General features: G+C 37.7%; 1 protein-coding gene across 6 annotated transcripts in view; it reads right to left on the reverse strand.

The window, feature by feature from the left end:
* Positions 1 to 16,320, reverse strand: part of CDK5RAP1 (CDK5 regulatory subunit associated protein 1) — a 61,998-nt gene that overhangs the window by 37,829 nt on the left and 7,849 nt on the right. For all 6 annotated transcript variants that reach the window (XR_011570188.1, XM_019972268.2, XM_070801514.1 and 3 more), the window contains 7 exons: positions 14,993 to 15,203; positions 13,348 to 13,468; positions 11,749 to 11,979; positions 10,600 to 10,697; positions 9,882 to 9,937; positions 3,037 to 3,167; positions 49 to 198 (listed from right to left, as the gene is read on the reverse strand). Coding sequence is in view for 5 of the 6 variants with exons in the window: in XM_019972268.2 (XP_019827827.2) it covers positions 49 to 198; positions 3,037 to 3,167; positions 9,882 to 9,937; positions 10,600 to 10,697; positions 11,749 to 11,979; positions 13,348 to 13,468; positions 14,993 to 15,203 (998 nt within the window). In the remaining variant the exon portion in view is untranslated. The remainder of the gene's footprint in view (positions 1 to 48; positions 199 to 3,036; positions 3,168 to 9,881; positions 9,938 to 10,599; positions 10,698 to 11,748; positions 11,980 to 13,347; positions 13,469 to 14,992; positions 15,204 to 16,320) is intronic.

Raw genomic sequence — 16,320 nt, forward strand, 5'->3', positions numbered from 1 at the left:
AACAAAAAGACAAACAAACAAAAAATATACATATACACATAGCCTCACCCCCTCCACCAGCACCAGCTGCGTACAACCCACAAAGGATTTGTTGGCTTTTGTTGCTTCTTCTCTGAAGACAGTGATAAGTTCCTCCAAACGCCTTAATTTTACCTCTTCTGGAATATCATCCTTCAACCTGTGATATGCCCGTGTTTTCTATTTGAAAAAAGAGAGATGGAGGTCACCAAGGACTTGTAGAGTCCATTTTTAAGGCAGACATGCTCATCCAATCTGCAATTTACAGACACATCTACAGGAACTCAAGCCACACCATGACGGTTCTCTAGTTCAGAGGCCTTCTAAGAGAAAAAGGTAACAGTGCAATAGTCATATTTTTACAAGGGTTAAACTCTAAATTTAGCATATGAAAACCATAGACTCAAAAATTGTTCTTGATACTTTTATAGCACACATATATTAAATAATTCATGTACCAGGTTTCTGAGCAGCAGTTTTATAAAGACACAAGATGCAAAGCAAGTAAATGTTTATCAATAAGTAACCTGTGAAATAAATTATGGTTTATCTACACAATGGAATATTACACAGCTGTGAAAAAGAATGAGATAGCTCTGTATATATAGTTATGATTGCTCTCCAAAATATACTCTGAACAGAAATAAGCAAGGTACAGATCATCATGTATAGCGAGTTTGCTGTAGAAACAATACATATAAATATACTTATAAATACACGAAATATCTCCAGGTTACACAGTAAGTTGCTAAGAGCAGTTGCCTTCAGAGAAGGAACTGAAAAACCAGGCAATCTCGGAAGAAAAAACAACTACTTTGCACTGCACACTACTTTGATGTTTTGAATTCTATACCATGCACATGTATTACCTAGTCAAAAGATAAAAGAAAAGTTATCCTTGAAAAACTTTTAAATCATCCAAAATCATAGTGTACATACATCTTTATATATAAATATATACATACACACGTTTACACGTATCTTTATTAACACAAGCTCATAATAGAGCTGGAGAACCACAGAACTAAACAAGAGGGAAGTCTATACACCAGAGTCTGGACATTCAAACCAATCTGCCTAACTCTAATGCTCTAAGAGAACTACCAAATCCAGAGGGAAATGAAGAACTGGTAGACAATTCTACAACAGAATTACTTTACAGAGCTTACTCAATTCTGTCTTATTATTAACAATAATAATTTACCTCTGTTGTGCACTCAACTACTAAATAGCACTATTTTAAGTGCTTTATATATATTTAATTGAGCTAATATATTGCTTCAAAATAATCTGATCAGGTTGGTATTAACATTATTCCCTTTCACAGATGAAGAAAGCAAAGACTTTTTCCAAGGTCACATAGCCATTAAATGGTAGAGGCACAATTTGACTGTTTGTTCTTACCCACTATGCTACTTGATGAAGTCTCTATGACTTTCACTCTAATCTAGGAATTATTAAACAGATTCCTAAATCAACATTCATAAGCAATGCCTGTAGGACATGCTTCCACCACACACTGAAAACTCATCTCCAACTCTAGAGTTAAAGAGAAATTTCTCTTGCATATTTGTGACTCCTGATATGAAGCAAATTGGAAGCCAACAGCTCCTCTGATGCTTTATCCCTGAAACAATCTGTAAGAGGCATCAATACACACACTGGCCCACGTACACTGTCTACAGAACACTTGGCAGTGGGCTTTAAAAGACATGAATTCGCTTGGCTGATGAGAGACAGCTGAGTGACATTCACAGCTCAATCATTCATCAGACAGCTTTTCCCTGGCCATGGAAGTCCCTCAGTCTCCAGCCCAAACACACACCAAGTGACCCCTGAGGTGACTGGGAAGATGATAAGAGACCCAAGCAATTCATTCCTGCTATCAAGAAAATAGCAGGCAACCAAGACTACTCCTCTCTGCAAGAAATACACATTACTCGCCCTTTTCTTTCTCATCTCCTTCTGCTTTGTTTTCCTGGGAATTGTTTTATAAGAGAAACTCTAAAGCAGATATCAGTGGGTTCACTTGGCCTAGAAAAATGGAAATTAAAAATGGCTGAGAATGAGACTTCCCTGGTGGTCCAGTGGTTAAGAATCCTCCCTGCAATGCAAGGGACATGGGTTCAATTCCTGGTCAGAGAACTAAGATCCCACACGCCGCAGAGCAACTAAGCCTGAGTGTCACAACTACTGAGCATGTGAGCCACAACGAGAGAGTTCATGTTCCGCAACAAAGATCCCATGTGCCACAACCAAGACCTAACGCAACCAAGTATATAAACACTAATAAATATCTTTTTTAATGGTTGAGTATGGCTGGGAGGGCAACACGGAGCTTCCATAAAACAAATCACATCTGTAGGCCAAAAAAGTTCTGCATGTTAGTAAAGGATTTGCAGTTTCTTTTAAAGACAACGGTGTCCCTCCTCCTTGCACTTTCAAATTCTAAACAATACTTCTAAATATTCTAATAAAGGGTGGACTCAAGTGATAAAAAATTGCCTGCCAATAAAACAGACACAGGTTCAATCCCTGATCCAAAAGATCCCACATGACACGAGACAACTAAGCCCATGTGTCACAACTACTGAGCCTGTGCTCTGGAACCCGGGGGCTACAACTCCAGACACTCTAAGAGTCCATGCTATACAGTGAGAAGCCTGTGCAAGTCAACCAGGCTTCTGGTTGTGTCTGCTCGCCACAACTACAGAAAAGCCCGTGCAGCAACAAAGACCCAGCACAGCCAAAAGTTAATTAACCAATTAATTTTTTTAAATATTCTAATAAAGAGGAATACTAGCAGAAGCAGTTGTTTTTCAACTCAAATTGCTGAACTATGTAAAAGAGTAAATAGGTTTATTAGAAAAAAAATAATGAATGTAAGATCCCTGTGGTTTCTCAAGCAAAGCCTTGCTGTCACTTTCTTTTCTTCCAGCAGTTCACAATCAATCAGAAACTGGTCAGGAATGATGTCTCATAATTAGAATGAGCTCTTCCCCCAAGTCCAGGACTCACCTGTCTCATGCTATAGGCAAAGAGGAAGCCTATGTTGTACTGAACTTCCCGAAGCAAGGACACTGTCTGAAGGTGATCCTCCTCCGTCTCACCACAAAAGCCAGCAATGAAATCACTGCTGAGGCTCACACCTGTGACACACGACAAATGACAGCATGTCACTGTCACAGCTTACCTTCGACAGAGGCCGTGGCACTCGGAGATTTCAGAGGGAGGGCTAGTGACTGTACAGCCTTCCCGGAGCTATTTAACCCACGTGGCAAGTGAAACAGAACAATCAATACAGAGCCAGGAGGGACATGACTGCTCATCGACAAGATTCCCAAGCCAAAGCCTGGCTTCTCAGTCTACATTCCCCTCAGCTTCATATCAGAAAAGGTATTTTTCACTTCAAACATTGGATTGAGGGACAGGGACACAGTAGGAGTCCATATTTTCAAATCTGTCCTGCTTTTACTTTTTTTTTTTTAATCTCTTATATTGGGGTATAGCTGATTTACAATGTCAGCTTTAGGTGTACAGCAAAGTGATTCAGTTATGCACATACATATTTCTACTCTTGTTCAGACTGTTTTCCAATATGGGTTATTACACAATATTGAGATCACTGTGCTATAGAGCGGGTCCTTGTTGCTATCTGTTTTATATATAGTAGTGTGTATATGTTAATCCCAAACTCAGAATAACTCTCCCCACCACTTTTCCTCTTTGGTAAACATAAGTTTGTTTTCAAAGCCTGTGAACCTGTTTCTGTTTCATGAGTTCATCTGTGTCACCTTTTTAGATTCCGTATATAAGTGATATCATATATTTGTCTTTGTCTCTCTGACTTACTTTAGTATGGTAATCTCTCAGACTATCCATGTTGCTGCAAATGGCATTATTTCATTATTTTTATGGCAGAGTAATATTCCTGTGTGTGTGTGTGTGTGTGTGTGTACACACCACATCTTCAGCCATTCCTCCATCAAGGAATGAGACATTTAGGGTGCTTCCATGTCTTGACTATTGTAAATAGTGCTGCAATGAACACTGGGATGCACTTATCTTTTTGGATTATGTTTTTTTTCCAGATACATGCCCACAAGTAGGATTGCTGGATCATATGATAGTTCTATTGGAGAAGGCAATGGCACCCCACTCCAGTACTCTTGCCTGGAAAACCCCATGGGCGGAGGAGCCTGGTAGGCTGCAGTCCATGGGGTCACAAAGAGTCGGACACGACTGAGCGACTTCACTTTCACTTTTCATTTTCATGCATTGGAGAAGGAAATGGCAACCCACTCCAGTGTTCTTGCCTGGAGACTCCCAGGGACGGGGGAGCCTGGTAGGCTGCCGTCATGGGATCACACAGAGTCGGACACAACTGAAGCGACTTAATACCTAGTTTTTTAAGAAACCTCCATACTGTTCTCCATAGTAGTTACACCAATTTCCATTCCCATCAACAGTTTAGGAGGGTTCTCTCTTCTCCACACTCTCTTCAAGATTCACTGTTTGAAGACTTTTTGATGATGGCCATTCTGACTAGTGTAAGGCGATACCTCATTGTAGTTTCCCTCTGCATTTCTCTAATAATTAGCAATGTTTGAGCATCTTTTTATATGCTTTCTGGCCATTTGTATGTCCTCTTTGGAGAAATGTCTATTTATGTATTCTGCCCATTTTCTGACTAGGCTGTTTGTTTTTTGATACTGAGCTGCACAAGCTGTTTGTCCATTTTGGAGATTAATCCCCTCTTGGCCGCTTCATTTGCAAATATTTTCTTCCATCCTGTGGGTTGCCTTTTTGTTTTGTTTATGGTTTCCTTTGCTGTGCAAAGGCTTTTAAGTTTAACTAGGTCTCATCTGTTTCTTTTTTATTTTCATTACTCTAGGAGGTAGATCCAAAAAGTAGTGCTGTGGGAATTCCCTGGCAGTCCAGTGGTTAGAACTTGGTGCTTTCACTGCAACAGCCCAGGTTCAACCCCTGACTGAGAAACTAAGATCCCGCAGGCCAAGCAGTATGCAAAAAAATATATATATATTGCTGTAATTTATATCACAGAGTGTTCTGCCTATGTTTCCCTCTGTAAGTTTTATAGTATCTGGTCTTACATTTAGATCTTTAATCCATTTTTAGTTTATTTTTATGTATGGTGTTAGAGAATGTTCTAATTTCATTTTTTTATATTAGTTGGTGCAAAAGTAACTGCAGTTTTTGAATTTGCTGTCTGACATGAATACATTCTGTATAAATGTGGATGTTACAAATAATTCTAATGTGCATTTCTTGCTTTATGTTTTTTGGGCTAATGATTTATTATATTTTTTATTTTTATTTTTTATTTTTTTAGACTTAAAAAAGTTTATATTTATATAAGTTTATATATAAAAATTTTATATTTTAAAAATATAAAAATATATTTTTTAAATAAATTTTTAAATTTAAAAATTTAAATAAATTTAATTTTTAATATATTTTTATTTAAAATTTTTATATTATATAAAAATTTTATTTATATAAAAGTTTATATTTATTTTAGACTATGGAAATGATGTTAGACCAAAAAACCAATTCAAGCAATTTTCTTATTTGAGTTCAAAATGGCTCATAAAGCAGCAGAGACAACTCACAACATCAACAACGCATTTGGCACAGGAACTGCTAACAAATGTACAAAGGAGTGGTGGTTATGAAGTTCTGCAGAGGCGATGAGAGCCTTGAAGATGAGAAGCATAGTGGATGGCTATCAGAAGTTGACAACGACAACTTAGAGAAATCATCGAAGCTGATCCTCTTACAACTTCATGAGAAGTTGCTGAGGAACTCAGCACTGACCAGTCTATGGTTATTCAGCATTTGAAATCGGAAAGGTGAAAAAGTTCGACAGGTGGGTGCTTCATGAGCTGACCTGAAATTAAAAAACCATTGTTCTGAAGTGTTGTCTTCTCTTATTCTACACAACAATGCCGAACCATTTCTTGATCAGACTGTGATATGTGACAAAAAGTGGATCATATACAAGAGATGACCAGCTCAGTGGCTGGATCAAAAGGAAGCTCCAAAGCACTTCCCCAAGCCAAACTTGCACCCAAAAAAGTCATGGTCACTGTTTGGTGGTCTGCTGCCAGTCTGATTCACTACAACTTTCTGAAGCCCAGCAAAATCATTACATCTGAGAAGTATGCTCAGCACACTGATAAGATGCACCAAAAACTGCAATGCCTACAGCCGGTATTGGTCAACAGAATGGGCCTGCTTCTTCTCCACAAGAAAACCTAACTGCATACGAGACAACTAACACTTCAAAAGTTATGCTACAAAGTTTTGCCTAATCTGCCATATTCATGTGACCTCTCGCCAACCAACTACCACTTCTTCAAGCATCTTGACAACTTTGCAGAGAAAACATTTCCAAAACCAACAGGAGGCCGAAAATGCTTTCCAAGAGTTCATCGAATCCTAAAGCATGGATTTTTATGCTATAGGAACAAAGAAACACCTTGTTGGCAAGAATGTGTTGACTGTAATGGTTCCTAATAAATATGTATCTGAGTGTAGCTATGATTTAAAATTCAGTTTATATACTAACATATAGTTGTCCAATACTCCCAGAACCATTTATTGAAGAAATTGTCTTTTCTCCACTGTATATTCTTGCCTCCTTTGTCATACATTAACTGACAAAAGGTGTGTGGGTCTATTTTGGAGTTTTCTGTTCTGTTCCATTGATCTATTATTTCTGTTTTTGTGCCAGTACCATACTGTTTTGATGACTATAGCTTTGTAGTATGGTCTAAAGCCAGGGAGCCTGATTCCTCCAGCTCTGTTTTTCTTTCTCAGGATTGCTTTGGCTATTCGGGGTCTTTCTGTTTCCAAATAAATTTAAAACTATTTGTTCTAGTTCTGTGAAAAATGTCATTGGTAATTTGATAGATTGCACTTTTGATAAGGACTGCACTGAATCTGTAGATCGCCTTGGGTAGTACAGTTGTTTTGACAATACTATTCTTCCAATCTAAGAACATGGTGTATCTTTCCAACTGTTAGTATCACTTCAACTTCTTTCATCAGTGTTTTATGCTTTTCAGAGTACAGGTCTTTTGCCTCCTTATGTAGGTTTATTCCTGGGTATTTTCCTCTTTTCAATACAGTGGTAAATGAAATTGTTTCATTTCTCTTTCTGATCTTTTTGATCTTAGTGTATACAAATGCAAGAGATTTCTGTATATTAATTCTGTATCCTGAAACTTCACTGAATTCACTGATAAGCTCTAGTAGTTTTCTGGTAGCATCTTTAGGATTTTTATATATAGTATCATGTCATCTGCAAACAGTGACAGTTTTACTTCTTCTTTTCCAATCTGGATTTCTTCTTTTTCCATCTCTGATTGCCACAGCTAGGACTTTCAAAACTATGTCAAATAAAAGTGTTTTGTTCCTGATCTTAGAGGAAATGCTTTCAGCTTTTCACTCTTGAGTATGATATTAGTTCTGGGTTTGTCATATATGGCCTTTGTTATGTTGAGGAAGGTTCTCTCTATGCCCACTTTCTGGAGAGTTTTTATCGTAATAGTTGTTTCAGTTTTGTCAAAAGCTTTTTTTCCACATCTATTGACATAATATGGTTTTTACTCTTCAATTTGTGTGGTGTTTCACACTGATTTGCAGATATTGAAAAATCCTTGCATCCCTGGGATAAATCCGATTTGATCATGGTATATGATCCTTTCAATGTATTACTGGATTCCGTTTGCTCTTATTTTATTGATGATTTCTGCATCTATGTTTGTCAGTGATATTGGCCTATAATTTTCTTTTCTGGTGGTGTCTTTTCTTCTCTGGTTTTGATATCAGGGTGATGGTGGCCTCATAGAATGAGTTTGGGCACATTCCTTCCTCTGCAATTTTTGCACTAGTTTCAGAAGGATAGGTGTTAATTCTTCTCTTAAATGTGTGATAAAATTCATCTGTGGAGCCATCTGGTCCTGGACTTTAGTTGGAAGTTTTTTAATCTCAGTTCAATTTCACTACTTATGACTGGTCTGTTTATATTTTCTTTCTTTCTGGTTCAGTCTTGGAAGATTTTACCTTTCTAAGAATGTGTCCATTTCTTCTAGGCTGTCCATTTTACTGGTATACAGTTGCTTAAAGAAATCTCTTATGATCCTTTCTATCTCTGTGGTGTCAGCTGTAACTTCTCCTTTTCATTTCTAATTTTTTTTAATGAGCTCTTTCCCTTTTTTCCTTGATAAAGGTTAAAGGTTTATCAATTTTGTTTATCTTTTCAAAGAATCAGCTTTTAGTTTCATTGGTCCTTTCTATTGCTTTCTTTGTCTCTATTTCATTTATTTCTGCTCTGATCTTTATGATTTCTTTCTTTCTAACTTTGGGTTTTGTTTGTTCTTCTTTCTCTAGCTGCTTTTGATATAAGGTTAGGTTATTTCATTGAGATTTTTCTTATTTCTTGAGATAAGATTGTATTGCTACAAACTCCCCTCTTAGAATTGCTTTCACTGCATCCCACAGATTTTGGATCATCATGTTTTCATTTTCATTTGTCTCTAGGAATTTTCTGATTTCTTCTTTGATTTCTTTGGTGATCCACTGGTTGTTTAGTAACATTGTTTAGCCTCCACATGTTTGGGTTTTTTACAATTTTTTTCTTGTAGCTGATTTCTAATTTCATAGAGTTGTGGCTGAAAAAGATGCTTGATATGATTTAAATTTTCTTAAATTTACTGAGGTTTGCTTTGTGGCCCAGCATGTGATCTATCATGCAGAATGTTTTGAGTACCTCATACAAACATAAACTTTTGAAATGAAACACAACATTCCAACACACTTTAATTATCCTAATAATCCAATAAGGTGAGTACTATTAGTTCCACATTATAGAAGAGGAAACTACAGCCCAGAGAACGTCCACACTATCCTGTCCCATCCAAATGGAAGTTTTAGTGAAGAACACATTACAGTAATTATAAATTTGTAAAACAATGTAGACACTGTCAACAGATCTAAAAAACTACAGAGTAAAGGGGTATCCAACAAGGACCTACTGTATAGCACATAGAACTCTGCTCATCCACGCACATATGGACACCTTATCTTTGACAAAGGAGGCAAGAATATACAATGGATTAAAGACAATCTCTTTAACAAGTGGTGCTGGGAAATCTGGTCAACCACGTGTAAAAGAATGAAACTAGACCACTTTCTAACACCATACACAAAAATAAACTCAAAATGGATTAAAGATCTAAACGTAAGACCAGAAACTATAAAACTCCTAGAGGAGAACATAGGCAAAACACTCTCTGACATACATCACAGCAGGATCCTCTATGACCCACCTCCCAGAATATTGGAAATAGAACTCTGCTCAATGTCCTTGGCAGCCTAGATGGGATGGGTTCGAGGGAGAACACATATATATATACACATACGGCTGAATCCTTCACTGTTCACCAGAAACTACCACAACACTGTTAACTGGCCCCAGTACAAAACAGAAGTTTAAAAAAAAAGATATCAATTGCTCCAAAATCAGAACTAATTTAGACCATAACTTTGCTGCTAACGAGCAGAAACAAGGTCTCTCTCATGTTCAGAAACATAAAAACTCTAGAAAGGAATCTCTTTAGATTGAGGCCACAAGCTAATTCATATCTCTGAGTATTTCTAGCAAGACCAAGATATTTGGTCAGAAAGAAGTAAGAGAAAGAGAGAAATGAAGAACAGTAAAAGAAGTGTTGAAGGCGACACCATGTACTTCCACAAGTGTTGCCTGTATCCAACCAAAAAGACTGGGGGTCACTGGTGAAGTAACATGCCCAGCAAAATATGTTTCTTAAATGTACCTGGGATAGATTCTCTGATATGATGAATTAATTCCACATAAGCTTCTCTTGAATACCTGCAATAAAAAAACAAAAAGAAAAAGCTCAAATGAACCAATCTTCTTTAAATGAATGCTATAAGAAGATAATACTATGAATTACTTCACATAATCACTTTACATTCACACAGGACAGTACAAGAGTAAGTTAAAATATTCTAAAGAGCCCTTCAGATCCAAATCCTGTACTGTAACCTAATCCAGAGCCTATAAAATTTTAATTCAAGAATGTAATTTTAAATAGCTATTTTTATGTAACTAAGAAATGAAGACAAATTAATACTTAATATTTCTAAGATTCTTTGCCAATGTGGAATATAAGTGGAATATAAGGTAAATCACTAGTTCTATACAGTGTCATCTGTCACTTTCTCCTTTCAGTCTTATCTTTGCTATACTATTTCCAGAGTAAGTAAACACACAGAAGCTATAAAGATTAAAAGTCTCAGTGTGCCACACAGTAGGTGCTTAATGAGACACATGCTAAACAAATGAGTGATCCAATCCTCAGTCTATACTTATAGAATGAACAAAGCAAGTTATAAAGTCCATCAGTTTACTCATGTGATAAATCTTTACTGAGCAGCTACCATGTGCCACACACTATCCTAGGTTCTTAGACACTGCTTGGTCCTTAAACATGGATTGGTATGGAACGCCCCTCCCCAAGCAAATCTGACCCCCTCCGCATGGCCTCCAATACACGGCTGCTTCCACTCTGGGCTGGTAGGTGGATCTGTTTACAGATGTTGTCCCTCTCACGAATCAGTTGCAGAACCTGGTCAAATATAACACATTAAAGGTCATCAAAATCTCACCAAAGAATCACAGAAAGGAATACCACTCCCACTGTTTCTCCACCAAGGTTAATTTTTAAGAATTAAGAGGCTGACAAAACCAAATATATAAACCACCCAAATTCTTTACTTTTGCTCAAGCCATGTTCCATCTGTCCCAGACATTTCACCTGATGGTAGCTCTCTACTTTTACTACTTTTAAAGAGTGAAGAAAGCAAGCAGAGGTCAGATTCAGGTCACGAGGCTATACAAGGACAGTGCCAACACAGACCAGAAAGGAAAAGCAGCATTTGTCTCACCTAGCTTATAAACTAATTAGCCCCTTTAAAAGATACAATCAAGAAACTAAAACTAGGAGAAAATACTTGAAAAAATGTATTGACAAATGATTCTTACCAAGAGTACATAAAGAATGTTCACAACTCAATAAGACAAATATTTCAGAGGGGAAAAAGTAGGGGTGGGGCCAAAAGACAGACATTTCCCCAAAACAAAAAACTTTCCCAACAATGCAAAGCAGGCAGTGATTATTAACTATTTTACAAATGAAGATGACAAGTTGAAAAGGTCATCTCTACTGGTAAAGAGTTAGTGACAGACAGGGAAGCCTGGCGTGCTGCCGTCCATGGGGCTGCAAAGACTCGGACAAGACTGAGCAACTGAACTGAACTGGTAAAGCAGTGGAAGAGCCAGGACTGAACTCAGCTCTGTCTGAGGCCAAAGTCTAAACTGTTTGCTGCTGCATCACATTGCCTCCCTACCTGCCCTCCCCATACCATCTTGTAATAAAACCTCTCTGCACAGCCCTCACGGTCCACTGATGGCCTCACTATCGATCCTACACCTTCCTCCACCTTGGTGGACTTCAAATCTTTCCATAAGGGGGTAGATTCAGAGGGCAATACAGTAACACACCTCAGGATCCCCTGACCTCTGAGGACAGATGCCTCTGCCACACCCTACTGGCTCCAACCTTTGGCATTCTTAGGGACACTGATGTCAATCTGGCACAGTAAACTATCAATACTCACCTCATCAGGGAAGTCCTTAGGGTGGGGAGAGGTGAAACGAATCCTCATTTCGGGATCTATTCTGGACACCTGATCCAGAAGGTGAGCAAAACGAAGGCCTCCCTGCTTGGCTTTATAGTTGGTGGAAAAGCCACGGCTGAGGTTGGTGGACACTGCATTGTTGAACTGGACCTCTGAATTGTCCCTAAAACTATTAACATTCTGACCAAGGAGTGTCACTTCTTTCAGCCCCTGAAAAAGAAAATATAAATATATTGGAAGCAATTTTAAAACTTGTTTGGCAGCGTTATGCCAAATCTCCAACTAAAATTAGCTAAACCTGCCAAGAGTCATCCATAAATATACTCCCTCTTTAACTCAATAATTTCATCTTGGGCATCATGTCCAAAGAACTGAACTTCAGGATAAAACCATATGTAAAAATCTTCAAAGCATTTTTAAAAATAGCAAAAAAGCTGGATGCAAACCCAATATTCAAAAATAACAGCTAATTTAAAACACCAAAAATCAAATTATGATACCATTCTGTCCTTTGAATGTTATATAATCATTATCTATGCAGTATTGTTGCCAAAAATATTTAGTCTAAATCCAATCAAGCTTTTACACCTAACTTCCAGTTGACCACAATTCAGGGGAATATTTTAAATAACAACATGAGGAAACAAACAAATGGAGATATGTCTAATGCATCGTTTAAGACAAAAAACAGAAAAGTGAAAGGACTGTTTTAGGTTAAGAGAGATTGAAGAAATATTATATACAATCAAATGAAACTATATAAATCTTAATGGGATCTTGGCTTAAAAATAGAACAGTAATAAGACATTTTTAGATAATTAAGATATTCTGAATATGGGCTACATGTTAGAATATACTAGTTAACTGTTTCCTACTTACGATAATGGTATTATGGTTATGAAGGGAAAAATTCTTCCTTCTGAGAAGATGCATACTGACAGATGCAGGGCAAAAGGGCCTGATGACTACTACTTACTCTCAAATGGTTCAGAAAAAAGTATATTTATATATCTGCAGAGATAGGCAGATAAAAAACATATGACAAAATGTCAATAATCATGTTTATTAATCTTTCAACTTGTCTGTGTTTGAAAATCTACACTGTAAAATTTCAGAAAGTAAAAGAAAAATGGTGGCTATAAAGACTATTTTTTATTATTTTATTTTGACATAATTTCAAACTTACAGAAAAACTGAGATGGTATAAAAAACTCCCATAAACTACTTGCCCAGACTCAGTAATTGTTAACACTGTGCCTCATTTCTTTATCATTCACATTCACACATCTGTTCTCTCTACACACACATCAAGCCAGAGAATGATGGAGCCCGAATTCAAAATCACTTCATTCATGCTCTCTCCATTCTACTGTACTCCCTCCTAAGGAAACCTCTCTGTGGATCTGCCTAAACTTTGTGGGCAGCAACCCAAGATGTACACCCAGGAATTTCTTTCTGGTCAGGTATGGTTCTAAACATGTACAGCTGAGAGACAGCACAGGCTGTAAAACTACAGAAAAGTTGTCCTCATCCTCCAACAAACACACTCACAGCCAGAAGGGCTGGAAGACTTCTCACCTGCTCAGAAAGCTTCCTCACTTCCTCCAGAATGGAGGCAACAGGCCGACTCCTCTCCCGGCCACGTGTGAAAGGAACGATGCAGTAGCTGCACATGTTGTCACAGCCTCGCATGATCGACCTGGGGAGGAAAGCGCCAGAACTCAGTAAAGGAGCAGGACGATCTGGTCCAACCCAAAGAGAAGGTCACAGCTCCCTTGGCATTTATCCTTTAGCTCTGAATTCTCTTGGCAACATGCTCACACAGGACCAATCTGAGATCTAAGAAGCAACAAAGCAGACATTTTTATCTTTAAAAACTATTAGTTGGGAGTTCCCTGGCGGCCTAGTGGTTAGGATTACAGGCTTTCACTGCCATGGCCTGGGTTCAGTCCCTGCTCAGGGAACTGAGATCCCACAAGAAACATGACATGGCCAAAAAAAAAATTATTATCTGATAATCACAGGATGTAAACCAAACTGTAACTGTACTGTGGTTACCCCAGGGAAGCACAGCAGTGGAGGAGGGGTACAGAGCTTGCACATTTGGACTTTCTACTGTTCATATTTACATATTTTTGAATTCCTTAAATCCAGACCAGAAAAAATAAATATTACCAAAGAGTACATAACGAGTAGAGACCTGGATTTAAAATGTAAGGTTCTGCATCTCTCACTCATTCCTGATCCAAATGCCAAGTATCTAAGCTACATCACTCTCTTTCATTTGTGTCCTATATATGAAAGCCTCAACTTATCTTAGGGAAACAATTATGGATAGCTATGTATTGAAGATGTTCACTGAAGAACTCGAATAAATATTACCTATTAATTTTTTTATTAAGCATTCCAACAACAGAGTATTGGATAGCCATTAAAATGAGAGGTTGCAAACTTTTTCTGTAAAAAATCCAGATAGTTAATATTTTAGGTTTTATAAACCATACTAATACTGTAGTGGCAAAAGCAGTCAGAGGCAATACGTAAACAAATGAGCATGACTGTATTACAATAAAACTTTATTTACAAGAACAGGCTATAAGCCTATTCGCCAATCTGTTACAGAAAATTTCCTAACAAATGTTCATCATTTTAAATAAGAAAACGTATAAAACCAAGTATATTAAGAGCCAATTTTTATGAATAAATACATACAAAGCATACACACGCAAACACAGAGGAAAGAATAGAATGATATACACCAAAATGATAATAGTGTTTATCATTAGGTGGTAAAACGTGTAAGTAATTCTTACTCACTTCTCTATGTTTTTCTATCTTTCCACATATTCTTCAACAAATATGAACTATTTTGTCATCAGATCTTTTAAGTTAAAAGATTAAGGGATGGACAAAAGGATCAGTTAAGCCCAAAACATTTTCTTAAGTAGAAAAAGTAAGACGGGAGGGTAGAAAAGAGTCCATATAATATATATGAATGCATGTGCAAAGAATACTTCTGAAAGGATTATATAAGGAACTGCAAACACAGCTGCCTCAGAGTTAGTCTAGGAGACTGAGGATGAGAGTTCTGAGGAGTCTTACTATACCATTTTTTGTCTTTAGTTTTACTATGTGCATTATTTTTTAATGTAATAAAGGTAAGATGTTACTTTAAAAGTAAGGAAAGAGAAGCTGACTCCCCATCTCCTGGTCAGTGACTCACACGAAGGCAGAGGTAGCACTGGGGCTCGTCTGGACTGGCATGACGTCAGCATAGGTCTCATCCAGAGACAGCAGCACATTGGCAGCTTGCTGGCCTGACTCAGCAACAGCCAGCAATCGAGGAAGGTCCCTGTAGGCATCTGGGCCAGCCAAAATATCTACCATTTTCTCCCTGTTGAGGATCTCCTCCTTCAGTCTCTCAGCCATGCAGCCTGGGAGGGAAAACAAATACGCTGAGACCCGTTCCCAAATTCATCTGGTCTCACAACTTCTTTCCAGTACACATTCTCTCCAGGTGGATCAAAGGTGAAAGCATAGAAACTTCTCCAGGAATTTAGCATCACTCCTTAAATTTGCCCAACACTCTATACCTCTGGAACCTGCGTATTTCTATATAAGAAAACCAGGAAAAGGGCTCTACAGCAATTCAATTACGTGCCCGACAAAAATTAAACCACCATCCAAAAACATTTCTAGACATGAACTATCTCTTTTTTCAATTGAAAATTACTTGGTACTATAAATAAAAACTATTTTGTGTCCAAAATTTATTTTTTTAAATAAAATTCACCTATATACAACTGCCCTTACACTCTTTTTCTTTCTTGTTGCCCATGTGTACGTGTGTGCTCAGTCGCTCAGTCGTGTTCAACTCAGTGACTCCATGGACTGTAGCCCACCAAGCTCCTCTGTCCATGGGGTTCTCCAGGCAAGAATACTAGAGTGGGTTGTGATGCCCTCCTTCAGGGAATCCTCCCAACCCAGGGATCGAACCCACACCTCTTGTATCTCCTACATTGGTAGGTGAGTGCTTTACCCACCTGGGAACTCCTCCTATCACCCATAATACTTTTCAAAACCTGTAAAAAATGAGTTATCATCTATGCTGGCATCTTCCATAACCAAGAAAACCATCGCCATTAGTAAAAAAATAGAATTTGAAAGTCCATTTTCTTAATAATACCCTTTAAAAACATTTAAGAACAATTCTTGATTGTATAATCATGTTTATAGCAGCATCATTCACAATAGCCAAAGAGTGAAAGCAACCTATGTCCATAAACAGATGTCATACATACAATGGAATATTACTCAGCCTTAAAAAGGAAGGAAATTCTGATACATACTACCACCTGGATGAACTTTGAGGACATTGTGCTAAGCCAGTTACAAAAATACCGTATGATTCCATTTCTATGAAGTACCCAGAGCACTAAAATTCATCAAGGCAGAGAGCAGAATGGCAGTTGCCAGCAAGTGAACTGAGGGAGGAACGGGAGAGTCATTACCTAATTGGTATGGAGTTTCAGCTTGGGAAGAAGAAAAAGT

The sequence above is a fragment of the Bos indicus genome, chromosome 13, assembly GCF_029378745.1.
Source record: "Bos indicus isolate NIAB-ARS_2022 breed Sahiwal x Tharparkar chromosome 13, NIAB-ARS_B.indTharparkar_mat_pri_1.0, whole genome shotgun sequence".
In the NCBI taxonomy this organism is placed as follows: domain Eukaryota; kingdom Metazoa; phylum Chordata; class Mammalia; order Artiodactyla; family Bovidae; genus Bos; species Bos indicus.